At 38.7% G+C, this 22,406-nt stretch overlaps 2 protein-coding genes across 2 annotated transcripts; one reads left to right on the plus strand and one right to left on the minus strand.

Moving 5' to 3' along the window:
• Positions 1 to 84: 84 nt before the first annotated feature.
• On the minus strand, positions 85 to 1,338 carry LOC144630482 (suppressor of cytokine signaling 3-like). The gene has a single exon (XM_078488839.1). It carries the CDS (start codon positions 1,114 to 1,116, stop codon positions 538 to 540), a length of 579 nt encoding a protein of 192 aa, XP_078344965.1. The 5' UTR covers positions 1,117 to 1,338; the 3' UTR covers positions 85 to 537.
• A 5,290-nt stretch (positions 1,339 to 6,628) lies between these two features.
• LOC144629425 (protein O-linked-mannose beta-1,2-N-acetylglucosaminyltransferase 1-like) lies at positions 6,629 to 21,936 on the plus strand. Its single transcript, XM_078487628.1, has 9 exons — positions 6,629 to 6,972; positions 13,299 to 13,396; positions 14,025 to 14,204; positions 15,029 to 15,344; positions 16,418 to 16,686; positions 17,604 to 17,777; positions 18,509 to 18,576; positions 19,161 to 19,454; positions 20,616 to 21,936. Exons 1-9 carry the CDS (start codon positions 6,765 to 6,767, stop codon positions 20,950 to 20,952), a joined length of 1,944 nt encoding a protein of 647 aa, XP_078343754.1. The 5' UTR covers positions 6,629 to 6,764; the 3' UTR covers positions 20,953 to 21,936.
• The last annotated feature ends 470 nt before the right edge of the window (positions 21,937 to 22,406 follow it).

The following is a 22,406-nucleotide window of genomic DNA, read 5'->3' on the forward strand; positions in this document are numbered from 1 at the left end:
GAGACGAAAACAAAACATCAAATTCCAGTTAAAGGAAGAGAAACCCAAAACAGCGAGTAACAAGAAAAAAAGGAAGTCGAACTCTTCGGTAAAAAGAACAGATTGACTGATACAGCCGTTGTATTTTCTGCGTACATACAGTACTGTAAAACAATTTATGTACATTATATTTACACAGTTGAAACGCATTTTTCACTGTTCAAAATATTGTCGTTGTTTTTATATCTGCACGTCGTGTCAGAATCCAAGCTATATTTGAGGACCGAATTTTTGCTTGGTTTTTCCGAGAACACAAGACGGCACTACCGATGTAAGGTTACCTTCTTATAAAATGAACGATTTCGTTTTACATACCCTAGAAAATATTATTTTACGTGTTATATTTACTCACAGAGTTAAAAAGTTTCACTTAAACTGAAACACAAGAAGCTCCAAACGTTTCTTTGGAAACAATCGAAGTTTTTATCGCTTAGTGAGCGACGAGACATTCAATACACGAACGATCTGCATGTGAACTTTGTGTTATTTTAGATTATTCTAAACTGGATATGGGTATTGGGATAAATACAGCTTTACAGTGTGAGGAACGGCCGGTAAATCTTTAACACCATTGGCGAGGAGTTGGTTGTTCAAAGCTTTACGACACAAATGCTGTAGACTTGAAACTTCTTTATACAACGGGCTCCACAAGAGAAACTTCGCAGTTCCTGAATCTTCCCAGATTCCCGAAGCGCCTTGTTCATCCCCTTGTAAAATCTTTCTTGTCACAAGCATATAATAAAAGACCATTTTCACCACACAGTCGAACCTGGGCGCACAACGACGGTGGAATTCTTCGTTTGTTTTCGCCGTGAAAGTGTCTTTTTTGTCCAAAGAGAACAGGCCCTCGCAAAAAACAATTCGGACGTTTGTAATTCCGGCCGCGGTAACCAGAGTTATGGTGAATAGGTGTTTAGCGTCTGTACTATCACGGACGAGAAATTTTCCGACAGGCTGGTCTCGCAGTAAAGCTTTCGCTTTAATTCCACTAATTGCACCCCAATAAAATCCACTTTTCTCCAACTTTTTGATTGTGGGATCTAAACTCGATACGGCGTTTAAAACGACAGCACACATCGATTCGTACACAGTAGAATACGCACAGTTTCTCCTCTGCTCGCTAGCTCACCACAAAATGGCTAGTGCTTTGTTTTTCTTCTTATCCATAGTTGTATTATATCTTTGCTAATTCCTTGAAATGAGTTCGTTGTTTCTTTCTGAAAATTTGTGAAGTCTGTTTCGTAACGATCATCTCAAGTCGTATTTATACCCGGTCAACGTGAGAAGTTTAATGTTTCCGGGAAATACTGCTTCCTCCCGTCGCCAAGGCGATTCGCATTTCGCAGAAACATACCGGAAGTAATGAGGACACCTGAGTTGCACTGTAAGCATATTTAACCCCAAACATTTCTAGGAAAAGGAAAAACAATTAATATCAAACGTGGACAGTTTAGCATGCAAACTGAAGCAATATAGACTTTAGTTTAGGGCTTACTTTCAGTGAGAAACGTTCAGGTTCCCGAGGAACTAAAATATTTGGAGATTGCTGTGGAGGGCCGAAAATTGCAAAGACGTCATTCACGCCTACGACCTGCCGGCTGGACCGGAACACAAAGACATGCACCCTTTATTAAGGGTGGGCCGATACAGGTTTTTCAAAACGATACGATATCGATACGATATTTGCCTTTTTTCTCGATATCGATATCGATATCGATATTATGACGTCATTTCCGTCCTGACGTCATTAATATGTCACGTGATTTGTTAAAGAATTCAAAAGACAGTCCTGGCGTTTTAGATGTTAGCCACGAATGCTGATTTTTGGTCTTTTTGATTCACTTTTGCATCAAGGCAAGAAAAATTCAAAATTTGACAAGAACAACAATATTTGTTTGAGCAAAATTGCATTTTTAAACCTTAGGTGCTGACCAGGAGACCGCAGGCTCAGGTCACGTGTGCAGTATCGAAAACGTATCGAAAGTGCGATATTTTTCGAAAGTATCGATACTTTTCAAAATTGTCAAAATATCGAGGTATCGAATATTTGGTATCGAGTATCGGCCCATCCTTACCCTTTATGTCTTGTTAGTTATTTTGATTTCAGTTCGCTTATTTCAAAGAAACTGCAACGAATCTTAGAATGGCTACGTGAGTTAACTGAAGATAAAAAAAACTAGTTCCCATTTAATCTGTTGTGTAGTTTCCTTGAAAGGACAGGTTAGAATTGTTAAGTGAACAAAATTACACGGATCGCTTTGTCAGAGCTTTGCAGTTGAAGTAAAGAGCTCCCTACTTTTAATTTTTCCTTGTATAGGTACCGTATATGTATTTTCCGAGAAGATTAATATTGAAAACAATGTGCATTTAGTCATGACTACCTTACTCAAAACTTTGAAAATACTTGTTGAACTTGCTACCCCCTTTTTGCAAGCTACTATGATGAAAATCTGGAACAAACATGCAAAATTAGACGTGTTTTACATCACAATTTCCATGCGATGTCGAAATACCGGAAGAACACGCAGCATCACGTACGCTAACTAAACAAAGAGAGAAAAAAGTATTTCAGAGTATATGTCGTTCTAGAGATTTCCTATTCAAGGTAGCTAGTTCTTCGCCAACTGAAAACAGACAATAACATGGAAACCCTGCGCTTAAATCGAGTATGAAATATTGAGCAGGAAATGATTAATTCGGTTTTCCTAGAATCAAGATCAGAAAGAAAGGTGATTGAGGTTACATATGGTTCTGAGTTTCCGAGAAATCGTCCTTTAAACTCTTTGGGAGGGGACGTTACATGATCAAGCCTTCCCTCGGGAGTAGACTGAGAAGCCCTGACAAAATCCTGGGATATGCAGAGACAGTACTTGTATTTGAGATAAAACATCTCGATAAATTAAAATTTTTAGACTATTATTGTGTTGAGAAACCTCTCTTTAGAGTTGGAAACACGCTACCAAAAAGGTAATAAGAAATCTAAAGGAACAAGAATGCATTAAATCGGGGAAGATTGTGACGGAGTCAGCCACAAACTTGAAAATTTGAGGCTAAATTTGTAAAGATTGACCACCTTCGACGTAGCATGACTTCACCTTTTCTCTACTTAAATTTTTAAAATTCTGAGAATTTTCTGGTTATTAAATAAAGACTATTGTCCAGTTGATTGTATTCCTATATCTCGGCAATCCGTTTGTCTGTCTGTGAGTTAAATCGGGAATTGAAGCGCATTAATTAATATTGAATACATGTGAATACAGGTTTTTAATCGTAGAAAAGTATTGAACATTTCAATGTTCTTAACCAGGAACTGATTGTATCTTTGTCACCAACATCGATCCAAAAATAGACAGCTAATATTCACGGATAACCGGCCAGGAATATTGATGAGTTAGAAATAAAATCCCGATCCCGATTCGATATACCTCATTATAGGAAATTAACGATACATGTAATTAACGCGAATTTAAAAAATTCGCGTTAATTTCATGTACCTTAATTTACATCATTGTTAATTAAAATCACATTATTTTCCAGCATTGTTATTTTAAGACACCATTATTTCCGGAAAAGTTATGTTTAACCGACATTTACTTCTCCGTCAAAGCTGCAGGAATAACACAGGCAGTGGAAAGCACAAGGATGGGATGTATTCCATCCCTGGATCCATTCATTTAATATCAGTCACTATTTGGTCTGTTTAAGTATCTTTGTTGTGTATGGTTTATCAGAATCAACCTCAAGTTCTGTTGTTGGACGTTGTTGTTTTGTCCTTAAAATAGCGCAGGTTGCAATAAAAATTACTACGCATCAAATTCGAGTTAATTAACTGCATGCAAGCACACACTACACGATAATTCGCGTTAATTAAATGCATGGTAACATAAATTTTCGACAATTCGCGTTAATTTTATTACGCGTACATTTTGTTCGCGTTGTTAAAATGCTTCGTTATATTCCTATAATAAGGTATACCGAAAAGGAAAAGGTTTCGAAGTTTGTTCTTTTTCTGCATGAAGAAGATCAACCTATGTAATCAAACGGACAAAAGGCCATTTTGTTTGTGTAATATAAGGACCCCACCCCCTCCCCATAAGGACTACTCTCTTCAGAATGCACCCCACCCCACCCCACCCCCTCGCGAAGCGGGATGTCGACTGGATTCTAAGAAAGCGAAATGTTTCCCGGAAAAAGAAGTTAATTGTTGATTGGCAGTCAGAAGTACGACTAGTAAAACTAGAAATAAAACGTTATCATAACTCTAAATCGTAACAGTCATATTGGTAAAAATGTCCACCTATTTTATTACTTTGTGTGTAGTCTTGATAAAAAAACGTCCATGTACTTATCGTCATAAACTGTTTTCCTTCTTAGATTTTTTATGCACAATAATGGACCGAATTAGCTGAAATTTTATTCATCCATAATAATAGTACAAAGTCCACGTTTTTTAGAGCGAAACGCCAGGTGTTCCTTCTAAATCTATATTTAACAATAATGTTTTTATTCCATTCCTGCTAAGAGCTTTTTGAAGTCGATCAAACAGTTTCATCCAACGCCATTAGACCGGCTGAATCGATCAAACATTCTAGAAAAATATGGTTCATTTTGCGTCGAATATTCAGGGTTGAAATAATATTCGGTCGTATAGTCCGGTCATATACCTTGGCGCTAAAAGAAAAATGTCTATTATTGTCGTTCGGGGCTTTAAACACAAAATACTTTGTGAAAATAAGTTCTGTGGTATACAGACTGCGGCTTACAGCTATATGAATTCAAAAAAAGGGCTGAAATAAATACACAATAACACAGCAACTAAAAACACGGACATTCGCCATGTAGCGAGGTGGTTCAATTTCAAACATCAAAGACGATTAGTTTTCCAATTCAGTTCCCAAGAATAATCTCCATGTAAGAACAGAAGGTTGTCAAGCAAATGAGTTGAGAGTTGAATCCTTTATCAACAAAATTGAGCAAAGCTACACAACTCGCGTGGCAAAAGTCTGTCTTTGTTGCAACATGCCACGACCTTGGAGCAAACATTTAAGATTTATCCCCACATGGAGTAATTAGCTTTGTTTGGTTTTTCTGGGAAAATAACACGTATCGAGTTCTACGAAATTGCTTCCGAAATTTCTGGGAAACGATTCTTCCAGGAAATGTCATTCTGTTTTAAATCTCGTGTTGGCCTTTGTTGGTCGCCAGCTGTCATAGGATCAATAAACAAAAGCAAAGTGTTCATTTTCCAAAAAAACAGGTTTGAGAAGGTAAACCGCTCGCCTTAAAATTTAATGTTCGTAGAAACAGTGCCACTATTTCGCAAGCACACAAGTGTATCCGACAACTTCGGTTCTTTCTGCTTGCGTGCATCTTTTATAGTTTTACGTTGGGGGGGGGGGGGCTGGTCCCGTACCCCTCCCCCACTGCGTACACATATTAATTTTTTTCTAAGAAAATTAAACGCTTCCCGGAAAACATATTGATTGACATGTTATTCAATTCACCAATGATCGAGCGTGCCAAACGCTGTGGGAACTTTAATCAGCAAAAAAAAGACACAAGGGCGAAAGCAAGCGGGAGCAAAAATTATGTATAGAATTCATCATTTATTGTATTAATTATTGATTCTGATTGGTACTCCGTTTATCTGTTTTATTCGGCCTAGGGGGCTAGTCAAAAACTGTTTTCCAGTATTTTCTAGAGCTCTGTTTCAATTATAACGACTCGATTCTTTTTACCAAACTTGCTTGAGATCGTGCTGAGAGAATATCAGCCCTCAAATAACTAAGAACATCATTCTATAAAGAGAAAACGATGTTCATGCAGCATGAAACAGCGAAACTGGTGTTAAAATCAAGCGGCTTGAATTAAAATCAGAGCGGTATATTTGCCAACCTTTTTGAAGTCAAATGCGTGAGATTTTCGTTTCCACATTACTCCAATTTCCGAAGATTTCCGACGACTTCCGGACATTACCAAAGGTTTCCGAAGATTACCCGACGAGTTCCGAACGTTTCCGAACATTTTTTCCCGACAACATTAATATTAGTATGTCACTAAGCTGGATATAAATTTTCTCGAAAGAAAAATACATCTCTCTTGACATCTGCGAAGCTTAGAAGGTGACTGAAGGCTTTCAACTGTGTACATTATTGCCCGTGTGTAGTTAGCGATTTCGTTTTCTTTCGCTCCAACTGAGATCGACGAAATATATCGTTGGCTCTACCCTGGTGGAAAAGGTCTTTGTCACAGGAGGTCATGTGACCAGCCGCAAAGGGAGGAAAAGAAAAGAGAGCCTGGTATCGAGGTTGTTGGTCAATAAGACATATAGCGAAATGTTTTGTAAAAAACAAATCATAAAGATATGGGAGTTCGACAGTCAAATAAAACTCCTTAACTGATCATGAACAGAGCTTTTACTGAATAAGTAGAATTCAGTATATATTTAATATATTTATAGCAATAGTGTGATTAAATTTGACGTGTACTACTAACTACGCTGAAAGCAAACGGTTTCCAAAGAGACCGTGAAGCATAATGAATTCTTGGGAAAAATGCTATTGTTTTATCGTAGCTCGTGTCACTGACATCTTTACATAGCAAGTAAGATGTTCTAACACCCAATACTCAGTATACATTTACCTTAAAACCAACAGAAAAAAAATGTTAACAAAACGCGAGTGAAGTCGCTTTCGTCGTATATTTACACGTGTAGACATTGTTGTATGCGTTTTAAGTTAATAATGGCCGTTAAAGCTTTGCGAATATTTTTGGCCGCGGTGGTCCTTATAATGTCGATAGCAAATTTATTATTCATTGCTGAAAACTGGAACATGGATAATATTGAAAGAACTGCGAAGCGATGGGCGTTTGAGAAAGAGGATAATAGCAAAATATTGGTGAACGAAGCTATCGAGAAGACTTCGGTAGAAGGTATGTATATCATTTACTTTCTAATTACCATGTGTTTGAACTGAAAACTAGATATATTATTATCAAGTAATGACGGAAAGGGACCTTGTTTCTGCTTCTTTAATTTGTGTACGAACAATTATACCCACTTTTAGTTCAACTGAATAAAGGTCAATAAAAGTTTGCCTTTTTTGTGGAAGTACTTAAATGAAATTTAAAAACTAAACAAATGGCTTTACATTTTAACCGTCAAATGAATAAATTATATTGGCACTGTTGATGAAGCAAAGAGCAGAAACAAGGCTCTCAATATATTTTAAGCCTAATGGGTTTACAGATGGAAAATATTAACATTCAATAACAGAATGCTCTAATTTTTTGTGGACCGTCAAACAACCTTAAAGTCATTCTGATTAAGGTCACTCTACAGTTATAAGAGCGGATCACACATCAATCTGGAATAAGGAAGCAAAGCGGTCGACTAACATGAAAGCAGTAAGGAGCTAATTCAGAGCAGTGCACAAACATGAAAGGGACTAAAAGTACACAAGAAGGAAAACAGATTTGCATTGTCTGGCATTTACGTATATATCGTTTATTTTGCCTGAGCGGGAAAAACTGATTTATGCCACGATATAGGTAATGAGTCAGGCCGGGACAAGCTAAGGGTCTGTGTAAGGCACGGAGATTCACACGAAAATTATTTCTGTTGATACCTAAACATGTTCAATTATAACTTTAACAGTTTTAAAGTTTATCGAGGGAAAAATTTGAATGCATTTGCTCGTATGTGTTTTACCACTGGGTACTTGGATGTTGTTGATAACCAACCAAACATAACAATAAGGTTATAAAAGAAAAATATAATATATTCACAGCATTTTACAGACAACGAAATTGAAATCAGGGGTAGTTGCATGAATGATTCAAGTCGTAAAATCATTTCCGGTTCATGGCGTTTCTTTCTTTTTTCTTTTTTTTTTTTTTTGAACATTTATAATAACACAGCAAAGTGATTTAGCTTATGCTGAAGATTTGTGGATTAAAATGAAAAAAGGAGCGCGATGAATTGCCATATTTACACGAATGTGTGTAGCAAGTTATAGATGAATGAACCTTAGTGACCAATCAAAGTGCCCGTTGGGCTGTCTCGTGTTTCAGATCAGTAAAGTAGCACCCGTTGCTAACAATCATATAAGCTCAGAAAAACCATCTCCGGATTCTACAATATTAATTCTCAAATTTCATTCTCAAGCATTTGCAACAGCCTGTGCTATACGAGCATCGCACCATGTGCCCTTTCTACACATTCTACTCAAATAGTCAAACCAAGACTGCCCTTCCAAAAACTCAACAAAATCTTCGCAATGATTTCTAAGGTATTCAACAACTACAAAACGCACTATCTAAAACGCACTACGATTCGGTACTTTCATACTTAATTACTTACTTCCCTATTCGCCATCGGCGCTCAGGGCAGCAAATGACTTGCTACCGAGTCAAATATCTGATGACTAACACTTCGAAAAACGAAAACAGTCTCCATTTCCACCACAATCATAGACTGCAGCTAGTCGTATCTTTTGCGAACGCATGTAACGCACTCGGTCTTTGTATAACAGGCCCGTAGGGAGGGGGGTGCGATGGGTGCGTTCGCACCCCCCCCCCCCCCCACGAGCCTTGGAAGTCCGCTCATTGTGAAAAAAAAAAAATATATATATATATATATATATACTATAAAGTAGAAAATTGAAGTCTTCATCGACTATAAGAGTGCTCAATAGTTAAACTAGAGCAGTATAAATGAATTTCACAGTTAGACTATTTGATCTTTTTAATGCTACTCAGAGTTTCATGCTTCTTGCGAAGCAATCATCAGGCAACTGCCAAAATTAACGGATACATAAAGAGATATACAAAATTTGAAAATACAGAACAATGACTACTAGCGTGACATGGAAAGACACAATTGGTTGAGATAAAGAAAACTTGGTGCGATGTTTACAAAGGTCGTGTGACATTTCCGGTGGAGACTAAATTTAAACTAGAACGGTTTTCAGAAGGAACTTTCTTGAGTGTCTACAACATGATACCAGTTCATTTCTATTGTTTAGAGTGCACATTTGTAAACCGGAAATGTGCACTCTAAACAATAGAAATGAACTGGTATCATGTTGTAGACACTCAAGAAAGTTCCTTCTGAAAACCGTTCTAGTTTAAATTTAGTCTCCACCGGAAATGTCACACGACCTTTGTAAACATCGCACCAAGTTTTCTTTATCTCAACCAATTGTGTCTTTCCATGTCACGCTAGTAGTCATTGTTCTGTATTTTCAAATTTTGTATATCTCTTTATGTATCCGTTAATTTTGGCAGTTGCCTGATGATTGCTTCGCAAGAAGCATGAAACTCTGAGTAGCATTAAAAAGATCAAATAGTCTAACTGTGAAATTCATATATATATATATATATATTAAAATAAATAAATAAATGAATAAATAAATAAATAAATAAATAAATAAATAAATAAAGGGAAATGGTATTTCTGTACTTCGACTATTTACATTCAATATGGTCCTTTGGGTTGAAGATCCACCATTTGAAGATTCGTGTGGTATATTTTAGACCAAATTGTGTGATTATAGGTTAAATTCAACGATACATTCTACCTAATGTCCTTCATAGTCGAACCATTCGAAGTGCCATTCCTAGGCGCTGCCAAAAGAGAGGAGACTGGGTACTTGTTGGGCTCCGAAACACCCAAGGACAATACTAAAAGATCAACAAACCGACTCTGGCTGATTTATGTAATAACCATTTTGACACTAAAATGAAGAGACCTATCTTTTTCCTGTTTTCCTTCTATGTGCTGCTGTCATTTTTAGCTAAATAAATTGTAAACTACGTTTTTGAGGTTCTGTTTCGAAAAATGTGATTTGAATTTAAAAATGTACTAGAATTATTGTCGTCGTTTTCTTCACTTTTACCTGCCTTTTCTCCTAACAAACTGTCTTCAAAACGCACGAAATGCCTATTTTTTCAAAATTTCCTGGGAGAGGATACCCCCAGACCCCTCCCCCCTACATTAACGCGCCTGCGGCGCTCAAGATTTCGTGCCACAGTCGCTCATACACACCTCCCATGAAAAATCCTGGTTACGGGCCTGTATAATATCTTAGTACGACAGCGAGAGGTCTGGCGCCAATGTAAAACTGTGAGTGGGACTGGGGAGAGACGCTAAAAGTTTTTTCTCGCCTCGCAGGCTCACAACGTTCGGCGCATTGCGCCTTTCAACGACTTAAGAGAACAAACGACTGTTTTGCAGTCTACCACAATCACAAGGAACAAGACCAACTGCACGTAACCTATTTCTAAGTTGTGAAAACGAAGTACAATCATAACATTCCCTGTTATTCACCGTCATGTTTTCACCGAAATTAACAATAGGCCATAGGACCAGGAATCTTTCCAATACACCACACATAAATAACATTTTATAATATACAGAAAATTTTTTATCATAACTAAATTTCCAAAACCTATATGCATTATTCCAGAATGAAGAAAATATAAAACTTCTATATTTTCCCCCTTCCCATCACCCACCACTCGCGCTTCGCGCTCGCTCAAAATCCCTGCCTCTTTCCAAAACTCTCCAAAATCCGCGCGGCCTTGGAAAAGCCTGTGAAGGAGGCAGACGCATTCTGATTAGGTTAGAATGGGTCATCTTTCATCAGCCCCTTGAAATTGCCTGGATGGGGGAAGGGATATGGGACGGAGATAATGTAATCTCTGGTTTTTCTTTCTACGTCATCTGCCACTTGACATTAATTGCTCAGATAAGGCAGGAATGATGGCGAAGAGGGATTTTAACTACATACGTAATACGCATTTTGCATGGGTCTAACTCGATAATGAATCCTCACTTAGACAACAAAACAAAATAGAACCGGGCAATAAGAAATGACTAGTACAAGATATAAACGAAAGAGACAAGTTATATTTTACGAGTTTTTAGTATTAGAAAGAAAACAGACATTTGCTTAGATGATATCGGGAACAGGAATTTTGTTTACCTTAGCGTAATACGCATTTTTTCATTTTGTATGAACCATTTAACTCAACAAGAAATCCTCTCTTAGACCACAGAGCAAAATAGAACCAGACAATTAGAAAGGGCTTGTACAAGATATAAGTTAAAGAGACAAGTTATATTTTATGCGGTTTAGTGTAAGAAAGGAAACAGACATCAAAGCGGTGTAAATAAGCAAGCAGCCTTTGACCTTACTGGCGGCAAAGTATCGTATTCGTATATCGGTTGTCACGCAAAAAAGGAAATAACGCTACTAGGCACGTCTATAAAGCCACAGGGCTTCTTGTTTGTGTCTTTCTTTAATACTGCGACGAGTTGACCTTTAGCATGTGTCTTAGTGAATGGGGGGAATTCAGGGAATTTTGAACTGTTTTCCAAAATGGTTTAGTGTAATACTCGAATTGAACACACGCAAGGAAAAAAATGTCCAAGGGATCTACAAGTTGTTTTTTAACTAGTTTAATCAGCGCAAATTTCAACTTGCACCAGCTAGTAAAGGCACACATCTGGTTCGACTATTACGGTCTATTACATCTTTGAAATCCGAATCTAAAAGATTGGAACGACAAAAAAAGTTTTTTTTTTTTCTGACATATTGTCGACATACCTACAGTTCTGTATTATTCTGTAAGGAGCAATCCTGTTTAAGAACAAAGCCGAAGATGAGATACCACATCAATATTTCTGTTTGCGTGATAACTTCATTTAATATTCTCCTTTTGACACATTATTTGACATATCTGAAAACTGCTCTGACGTCAACAACCCTTTACCCTAACACGCGCCAAAATGGTTTTCTTGTAACGCAAACAGAAATTTGACAACAGCTTTATCTTCTAATTCATACTTTAACAATTCCCACCGCAAATATAATATCAAAACACAAACCTACCGTAAAGATAAATTCATTTTCCATGTAAAAAACTACCTATTTAAGCAACATATGTGAGATAAAATCTCCTTATCAGATTTGGCGGTATTACTAAAGATAGTACTTCATGTAATATATTACATTATACACATACCTCATAATGCAAACATTTACACTATATGTCTCACACGCGTAAATAAGCACTTTAAAACTCGACAAGAGAAAACGCGCAATACGAAGAACAGCATCCCGGTGCATCTTATCAGCAAAATGTATCTATGTAAATATGGCTATTTCTTACCTTGTTTCCTTGCTACTTTATCACTTCGTTACCTTACGAGAGGTCTTACACAAAGCACTATTGTGAGCTACCAAGTCTACTCGGATAATCTCGTGTTACGTCACGGTCACGTCGTTCACGACGTGACCGCGACGTAACACGAGACAAAAACGTGCGGGGAACTATGCGACAATTGTGTCCGAGGTGGCCTGGGGATAGTTGGACAGTGGTCAATGGCTTCACGTCCGACAATTGTGTTTTCTTGCAAATCCACTCATTTGGTGCTTTTCACATCATTGTCTATTTAACAATGAGACTACGATCGCGTGTACGTTTTCTTCAAAAGGAAAAATATTATCAAAAAAAGGGAAGCCTCGAGCCAAGTGGCCCATACTGCCGGAGCTTATCCCGGTTTCGACAGCATAAAGCAGCTAGGGATATTTCTACTCCCACTGGATGGGATGCTAGTCCATCGCAGGGTACCCCCAGCTTAATTTCGTCGGTACCAATTTATACACCTGGGTGGAGAGAAACACTATGAGAGTTAAAGGCCTTGCATGCCCAAGAACACAACACAAATGACTTCGACCAGGTAACCGTTAACCATTAGGCCATCGCGCCTCCCGATAGAAGGTTTCTGACTGCTATTCTTTATAAGAATCGTGTATCATTTGATAAGTCGAGAGGTTTTTAGTACATTAAGTTTCACTTCAGTTCTTGATTCATCTTTGACTTCTCCCTTATCTTAATTCCTTTATAAAATTGTTCGCTGCTGTTGTTAATTCCCAAACATGGCCAACATCTTAGGATGAGCTAAGACCCCGTTCTCACTAATACGTTTTCGCCTATCGTCCACAGTGATACGATCGAATTATGAAAACGTCAATGGCTTACTTTTTGAAAACGCTGATCAGAGTGGAGTCATTTCAAAACGGGGCCCTATCTGAACGTACAGTATTAGTGCAGACAGGGCCTACATTTTCAGGGCAAGACAGAAGTAAACATCGTCGTTAGCAAAAGTTACAGACGTACCACCAAAAGTTCAAATAGTAAAATCAAAAGCTATTTTAATATTTTAATCCCCTTGTTCTGTCTTTCTACAGCTACAAAAGAGGATGAAGCTCTATTGACAGCTGGTGATATGGATATACAAGTTCATTCAAGTAAAGAGAAGGCGTCGGTTGTTGTTGATGGCAAAGTGGTGAGTATAAGTCAGTAATCAAGATGAGTAATCGACCTATCATCGAGCCTGTAAGATCCAGACCGAGATGTTTTTCCGTCATTTATGCGCCAAGTGTAAAACACGCGGGCCATAAATTAACAGGGGGAGGGAGGGGCCAGGGATAAGGATCTGTATCTTACAGTGCGAACCAAAAAGCGAGGGTTTTTTATGAAACCTGCCCTAAATGATAATGTGGGCAGCAATAAACTTCATCTTTATTAGCTTGCATTTTGTTATATGCAAATTATTGTCCTATTTTTTTTCATCATCTTTTTTTCATCATCTGTCAATCTTATTGTTCTTCGAATTTAAATTAATGGTTGTTATTTCCATTTCAACGGTCACTTCTGCATGTGAAAATGTATGAAGAAGCATACGAAACGTCAAGTAAAAACTTATAATTTTTTCCAACATTGCGTTTGCGTGTTGTTTTTGGTTAAGCTACGATGGCCAAAGAAAAAGAGTATGTTTATGGGGTAGTTTGTTCTATCTCTCGCTTTGAAGAAATGAACACCGAAAAATAATCGGTTCTTGAGATTGTATAGTTTTTAACCAAAGTTGCTGTTTTCTCAACACATTGACTGACATATATCTTTTCATTTGCAAGGTATCTGAAATCGACAAACAGCAAATGCGAGGTATCATCGCGTTTGTTTTAAATCAGAGAACAGGCGCCCTCATGACCGTGAGAGCGTTTGATACATACGCGTCTAAAGACGAAGGAAAAGAAATTATAAAGTTTCTCGAGATGCTACAAGAGGGAAGAATCGTTTGCTTGGCAATAAAGGTAAAGTATTTTAATTATGACCAGAGTACAAAAACTATCCCGCAGGCCCCTTTCAGCGTTAATGTCCAAGATCAGTCCAGTTTATCCCCAGAAAAGGGTACACGTGTCACGTGATTAACCCTTTTAAGATGGTGGCTAGTTTTCTTATCAATTGCCGCCATCTCGAATGTCAGCGCCAAGCATAGCCTGGGGACGTGGTCAGTCACATTTCTTTTAAGGCACTGGTTATTTCTTTCAAAGCCATTTATTTTGTCAGGTTGCTTTAACAATATGCTCCCTTCCTATTGAACTTCTACTCAGGACTTGTCGTTCGCTTTTAGAGGAGACATCCACTAGATTACCGGGACATGAGGGGGGATCGGAATAGCTTAACTCTGGTTTCTCGATGTAATATGAAGCGACCAAGAGCGATTCCATTACCATCCATGGCTGAGTTGTTCGTCCTTCCTGCATATTTTCAGGTTTCTCCTACACTGATTTTCGCCGATACCCATTTACACTCCTGGGTTAAGCAAGTCACAATCCTCCGAGAACAAAGTGTCTTGCCCAAAACGAAATACAAAAAATTGGGGAGGGCGGAGGATGTGTGAAAATTGGCCCGTTCTTGATGTCGAAAGAAAGGAGGGATGAAATAGGCGCCTTTCTTGTCCTAATAAGGAAGGGGCCTAACTTAAGAGAAAAATTCTCGGTCCTTTAGAACTCTGCAGAACAGTGAGCTCAGAACTCTTGGTCCAAAATCCAAACCACTAGTTATTTATACGCCATTACTTTTCCCATTTATATTTTGTGCTCAAATACAGTATCACATTTTCTCTCATCAACAGGACGAAGGAACAAACAACTTGGAAAGCGACGCTCGCGGCTATATTGAGAAGTTAGGAAGCGGTTACGTGAACATTGTCGGCTGGCGAGATATGTGGGCATTTATATTTCAGCGAAATAGCAGCCAGAAAAGGGTATTCGCGGAGAGCCATCTGAAATCTCCAGACTTCGACAGTTGGGCTAAAGATGTTTTGATCCGAACGTCTGTAAAACGAGAGATGGGTGTGTCTAGCGAATGTGGTTGGGAGGAAAGCGACAGCAGTCTGCGAAGAAGAGAGTTCTGCCAGAAATTCGAAGGATATGGGCGGGTTTGCCATTGTGAGTACTCTATTAAAGTTTTTGTAAGCCTTAAAGGAGCTACGTCAAAAAAAAATTGGGAAAAAAATCAAAATTTTGGCAAATTTTTTTTTAAGTTTGTCATTCGTAATCCATCTTAATCTTTATCAGTTGAAACCATCCTTTGTTTATTTTCGGACTTTTATTACTCCGTTGGGGTTTTACTATATAAGAAAACCGTATTTTGAGGTTTACTACAATGTCAAAGTAATCAGAAATTTGACTTAAAATACCGTTACATAGATCCTTTAAAGATCGGATCAACCGTATCGAGAGTCAACGAGGAATAAGAATTGGACGAGACGGTTTTCTTCAACTGTCATTGACTATTGTCGCATGCAGTGAAACAGCTAAAGGGTAGGCGAGAGAACCCTCTCGTCGACTTTTGTACATTTCGTGATAATTTAAGCAGATGGCTCATCCATTTTTATCCTCGCCATCGTTTAAACATTCCCACTTAACAATTGGTTCATGCTTAGCGAGTACCAGTGAGTACTGTCGAGTTATTGTGCACGCGGGAAGTTTGGAGAGCACGAAAGAAGCGTAAGAGTTTCCCGAGGCGATAGCCGAGAGTAACTCTAGCTTCTTTCGTGCTCTCCAACCTTCCCAAGTACGCCATCACTTGATAGTGCACAGCTAAACACATGAACGAATTGTTTTGTAACATTGCCGGTGGAAATGTAGATCTAAACCCGCTCGAAAAACTCGCTCGAGAGAAAAAAATTCTGGCGAAGCGATTTGCTCACGCTGTCAGCTTGCGCTATTGGATTATGGCCCACGCGCGCTTTCGTTTCGATTCTCTCCAGGCTCCGCGCGTGTACTTTTCACCTCTCCCCATTTCTCAGCCCACTCGAAACACGAAAGAGGCCTCTGCGGAAGAGAGAGGGATTATGGTGCACGCTTACGTATACTGAATTTCGGTGCGCGCCCCTGCTAGCTATGTTATAATTTCTAATAGGCTCATGTCGTTTATTGCGCGAGAGTTCCCTGTGATCAAGGAATGTTCCTGGTCTTCCTGTGCTTCTCAAAGTCACGCTATCTCATCTTTTTTTAAGGTACGGATCCAGAGTCGATCGATTTCAATCCTCCCGCCCTTGAAGATGGCGGCCGTATTGACTTACCAGTATTAGTCATGGCGGGTAATCGCCCGCAGTACTTGTTCAGAATGCTTAAGTCGCTGCGGGGGGTCCAGGGGCTGAATCCTGCCATGGTAACCGTGTATATTGACGGCTTCTTTGATGAGCCCGCCTCAGTTGCCCGAATGTTTGGCCTGAAGGTTGATCAGCATGAAGGTGTTAGCAAAAAGAACTCTAGGATTGCTCAGGTATGTCAATATTACGTAATGAGTCGATTTAGCGCCCTCCATCGAATAAGCGCCCTCTTACGAATAAGCGCCCCCATTTGAATGTGTTTTTGTCAATAAGCGCCCCCATTCTAAAAAGCGCCCTTATTGTGGATAACTGTCCCTACTGAAGTCGTCGACGTCGAATAGATAAACTCATGAACATTCACCGTACCGTACATGTATATATTTACTGCTAAAAATGAACAATTATTTTAAAAGTAACTGAACTTTCAACAATTTATTACTGTTACAGTTTCTGTTATTGTTAGTTATTTTCATATTTATTAAACTTTTGTTATGAACATTTGGTTGTTTCTCAAAAAATTAAATAAGCGCCCTGTCCCAAATAAGTAAAAAAGTAAATAAGCGCCCCGGGCGCTAAATCGAATCATTACGGTAGTTATGGTAACAAAAGCAAAATCATAGCAATGAATTCTCACCTACGTAATCAACAAGAAAGGAATCTTATAGGCTACATTCTAAAAATGTGATCTTTCCTTGATTTCAGTCTGTTTCAGTCTAAGTCAACTAGTGAGTTGTAGAATCTCGGAAACTAGCGAAACTAGCGCGAAAATGGCGTGACATAAGATCCTAAAGCAGAGCCACAGAACTTGAATAACTCGTCTTCATAATACAGTCGACCCCCCCCCCCCCCCCGCCCCGACAGGTAAGCAGACACTCCTTTGAACATAAAACGTCCATTAACGCATGTAGCAAATAATTCTCGAAACAAGCACGCACGTCCCTCAGCCAAATTGAAAATTACTTTAAAATGTAGTGTTTGTATATGGCCAGGACTATAAATAAGTGATGTCAGGCTTTTCGAGGTCACGGTACCTAAGTACAAGTCTGCGCGTTTGAATTATTAAAATCTACCAATTGGTTTTTGTACCCAGCACTACAAGAAGTCTATTACAACATCGTTTGACAAGTTCCCTGAAGCCAACTATGTGGTAATCATCGAGGAAGACCTTGATGTGTCAGTGGATATTCTCACCTACTTTAACCAGCTTCTTCCAGTCTTGGAAAACGATGAAAATGTGTATTGTATATCAGCTTGGAACGATCAGGTTTGTAGCGTTAAAAATGTTGTGCATGCATGAGGTTTGCTTGTTATTGAGGTTATTGGAGTAAGGAGGGAGTTGATGTGGCTGGCCACTTAAAGGAACATAGGGAGTACTTGAGGAAAGAAGGAATTGGTTCGTAGATACCAGGACTGGTGCAAATAATCCTGTGAATCAGAACACCCCCAAAAGTACCCATACGTTAACGCCCAAAATAGACTGACTTTTTCAAACCCAAGAAAACTACCCCATTTCACAGTAACAGAACTAGAGATGCTTAAAGGAACGGGAGTGGGAAGCGAAGTGAAAATTGGCACCTTCTTTCCCGTGAAAAGGGAAAAAAGGGAGACCTGAGTAAAGGTGCGGTTTACAATACAATACAATACAATACTTTATTTAATTTTAATACAATACTTTATTCAATTTTAGTTTGTGCCCGTCTTTTATGCTTTAACATGGGCCTGGGCGCTGAGGGACTCCCTTTCCATCCGCCGGTGTATCAAAGATCACAAACTATGTTTGCAGTCGAAGAATAGTCCACAAACTTACACATAATACACGAATCCCCCAAAAAGTTACCGTATTTTAATATTTTATACTCAAAATATTCCTTCGCACCAACTGAAAAGGCATCCGCCTTACTCCGCATTACTTAAATTTTGCCGCCATTCTCGGGAAAGACATTGTCTGAAAAATAGGGCGGACTGTAATGTGAATATTTGTTGTTTTGAACACAGGGTTATGATTACACAGTCCATGATCCATCCATGACTTACAGGATTGAAACAATGCCAGGTCTGGGTTGGTAAGTACGGATAAAAAAAAACAACAATATACAACTATGAGCAGTCCCTTGTCCCGCACCGCTGCCAATTTGGCAACACGTATGATTTTCCCGCCCAGTTTTCTGTTACTGTAACAATTAGGTTAGTGAGTTTTCCCTCACCTTTTTTTATTTGAGCTATAGATGCTGGCGGTGAAAAATAACGACCACACCTGTGACCTAAAGATCCCCAAATGGGATTGTCTAGCCGTAAAACAGATGGCTCAGCCCAAGCCGAACACACATACCGTATTTTCTTGATTAAACGCTGGGTTTTCAAGATGAAGTTTTTAAGACTCTCCTTAAGCATTTATTGAAGGTTTAATAAGCTGTAGGAATAATGGCAAGGAAGAACTCTGTCAAAAATAAAGAGTTAAAGCCTTTGCTTAATGAACACCGGCCACGAATAAACCAGGGGAGTTTAACTGAGAAAATACGATACTTTTCAAATGATAAATTTAGAAGGAGAAAAATGTATAATTTTTTTTTATTAATTAAGGAGATACACCTTCCTTCACAGTCTCTAGTGAAATGTTTGTAAAAGTACAGCGTTTATTTCGTTTCAGGGTTCTGAGTCGCAAGTTGTACAAAGGCGAACTGGAGCCAAAGTGGCCTGCTCCCGATGTCTTCTGGGATTGGGACATGTGGATGAGAATGCCTAGCCAAAGAAAGGACCGTGAGTGCATTATACCGGACATCTCTCGCACCTATCATTTTGGGGCCTCGGGCCTGAACGTGAACCCAGCAATGAACGAGGCTTATTTCAAGAAGCATGCCTTGAATACCGTACCCAACGTCAAAATAAACGCTGATATCATGTACAAAGACAATTATGAGCAGGAGATAAATCGACTGATCAGGTAAATATAGGCGGCTTCACTTATAACAAGAACAAAACACACACTTTATTGTCATTTTTTAGGCCAGGCTAAACCAGGAAACATTGTGTTGGAAACATTGTTCCTTGTCATGATTCCTAGGTAGCTAAATTAGCGGGAAGCAAGGAAAATGTTTTGCTGCCCGAGTGGCTAAACTAGGAAACAATGTTCCGAGAACAAAGTGTTACGCATGCGCATAAACCGGTCAACATTGTTTCCATGGTGGCTGCTCAGGGGGTGCTAAACTGGGCAACATATGTTTCGGAAGCAAAATTTGTGTCCGGGAAGCAAAAATGTTTTTGACTTGAGGCAGAAACATTTTTTGTTTCCTTGAAGCAAAATTTGTTTCCGCAACATATGTTTCCCGCGTTGCTAAACTGGAAAACAATTGCATTTGCAACAATGTTTCCGCAACAGTGTTTCCTAGTTTAGCCAGGCCTTAAAATTACACTGATTTACATAACACATACAATCAATCCTGTTTTGCACTGTTACCCTAGGGGTATAGGGTCGTATAGCTAACATACTAACTGATCGCTGAATGCAGGTTGAACAGTTTACTTCAGGTCGATGAGGCTTGAAGAGCTTTATATGTCTCTTCCTCATTTGTAAAAAGAAATACGGGTATTTTGATTATTACTAGAAGCAGTTATATGCTTCTGTTACTACATGTAGTTAAAAAAATGTATGGTCATATCAGAGATGTAAATAAACATGGTTTCCTTTTATGAAATGACCGTTCGGTTGACCGCAGGTGAAAACGAAAATACTACCGTAGGGACTTTCTAAAATTTACAGTTAATAAGGGGATTAATTTATGGGACTCTAAGATCTTTTAGAACGCTACACCCCTCCCTCATTTTGATTGGTACGTTTTGAGCATGCGGGTTCTCCGGTCTGGGTTAAGACGAGGAAGGAAGAGTTCAAGGCCTGGACTTCTAATAACTTTGTTTTAAAATATGCAATTGAAACAAAATTCACCTAATCTTCCCTCTTACATATGTAAAGTCCTGTTCCTCGAGCCAATAAAAATATATGCTCCTTGAGTTAGAATTAACCCGTACCAGATAAATCCACTAAAAATTTGAGATGTGCATCTAATACTTCTATTTCTTTCTTCTTCACTTCCCTTCACTCCTGCAGTCAAGCAGAACTTCTTGATCATTCAAGGACGCCTTGCACAAATCCCAAAGACTTCGTCCCTGACACGAAAAACAAGATTTACCTGTTTTACATCAGAATGGATCACGCTAAAGATTACACCACATGGATAAACGTCGCCAGATGTTTTAAAATCTGGGATTTGGACGCGCGCGGATTTCACAAGAGCCTGTGGAGAATGTGGATAAAGGGTAATCACGTGATGTATGTTGGGTGTCCTGCGTCACCGTATTGTAGTCACAAGCCTTCTAATATTGAACCTATTTATATGCCGAATAAAGAAACAAGACCGCCCGATGACAACTTCTTTGCCAGATAAACTGAAAATCAGAGGTCATACCTAAAAAGACGTAAAGGGGAACTAATAGACAGAAATGTGAGTGATGGAAGATTAAAGTAACAACAATGCATGACTGTTTCCAGTGATTTGCTTGGCAGAAGAAAACACTACTGAATCCGTTTGCTCCAGGAGCCTACTGGTTTGCTGGAAGTACGTCTGGATATACACAACTAAAGGTGCATGAGCGTCCATTTCTTCTGCAAACTTTGTCTGCCTTGAAAAAAAAGATGTTTTTTGACAAGATAGTTGTAGTAACAGACTTAATGCGCTTACAAACAATTTACCAGTAATTAGGTGTTAACATTTCAGAACATCACTTCTCTTTAAGTTTGTAGTCCTCATATAAAAATGTTTTTAGTAGTTTAAAAGGACCCTAGTCAGCCACGCCTTTGTTTTTATTTACATACGAGAATTTTGCTATTATATTTTTCGCAGAGCGTGTATAAAGGAAAGAGATCACTGTGAAACTGCTAAAAGTAATTAAACAGACTTCAAGTGCAATAAGATTTCGCTTCGCCATACAGTTTTCATAATTTCAAAGGCATCGAAAATGACGGAGGCTGACTAGGATCCTTTAGGTTCAACTGATAAACTTCACTCCAAACAAACAAAAAATGATAGAATAACTAGTCAAAAATAAGCACTGATAATTTTAAAAAGCATTTGTGGCAGTTTAAGACCTTACAAGGATGGACGAGGATTTCTTTTCAACATGCAAAATGTCCGAATTTAGATGGCAGAGAAAATGGCGGAGGCTGACTAGGATCCTTTAATGTGTAAAAGACGCTGTGCAACTTGTTGATTTTATATAGCTTGGAAGTGAATTCCTTAAAATTGGAACAGCTTTTTTGGCGAGGATTAAATCGTGCCATAAGTCTATTAAACTTCTTATTTTGCGCAAAGAAAATAAATTAGAATTAAACGGCCCTGTAGCATTAAATCTCAGAAAATAAAAGACTTGTTTACAAAAAGTCCTTGTTGTATCGACCGTACTCTTTTTACAAGATTTGACTCCTTAAAGAATTAATTACGAAAAGAAAATAACGATTTTGATAGAGAAAACATAATGTTCCGAGAACGTCTTCTAAGATATCCTGTTCAGTTCGTTTTTGTACACACAGCATAACAGGTGTCAAGTGCGCTATACATGACTCGTTTTCAGTCTTACCCGTTTACATCATTCCTGAGAGATGTGGTATACAATTTTGAGGGGGGAGGAACAGAATAGGGAGGTTAGAATGGTTAGACATTCTAGTCTTCTCGGAAAAGGACGATAAACCGTAGGTCCCGTCTCCTGTATCTTCAGTTAAAGAACCCACACACTATTCGAAAAGAGTAGGGCACGAAGCTCCCGGTGTTGTGGTCTGGCCTTTGAGACGTGAATAAGTAGGTGTACAGAGCTTTTGAACATATACACATGAAAAATGCGCTAT

The sequence above is a fragment of the Oculina patagonica genome, chromosome 11 (genome assembly GCF_052425735.1).
Source record: "Oculina patagonica isolate OP01 chromosome 11, crgOcupat, whole genome shotgun sequence".
NCBI classification, from domain to species: domain Eukaryota; kingdom Metazoa; phylum Cnidaria; class Anthozoa; order Scleractinia; family Oculinidae; genus Oculina; species Oculina patagonica.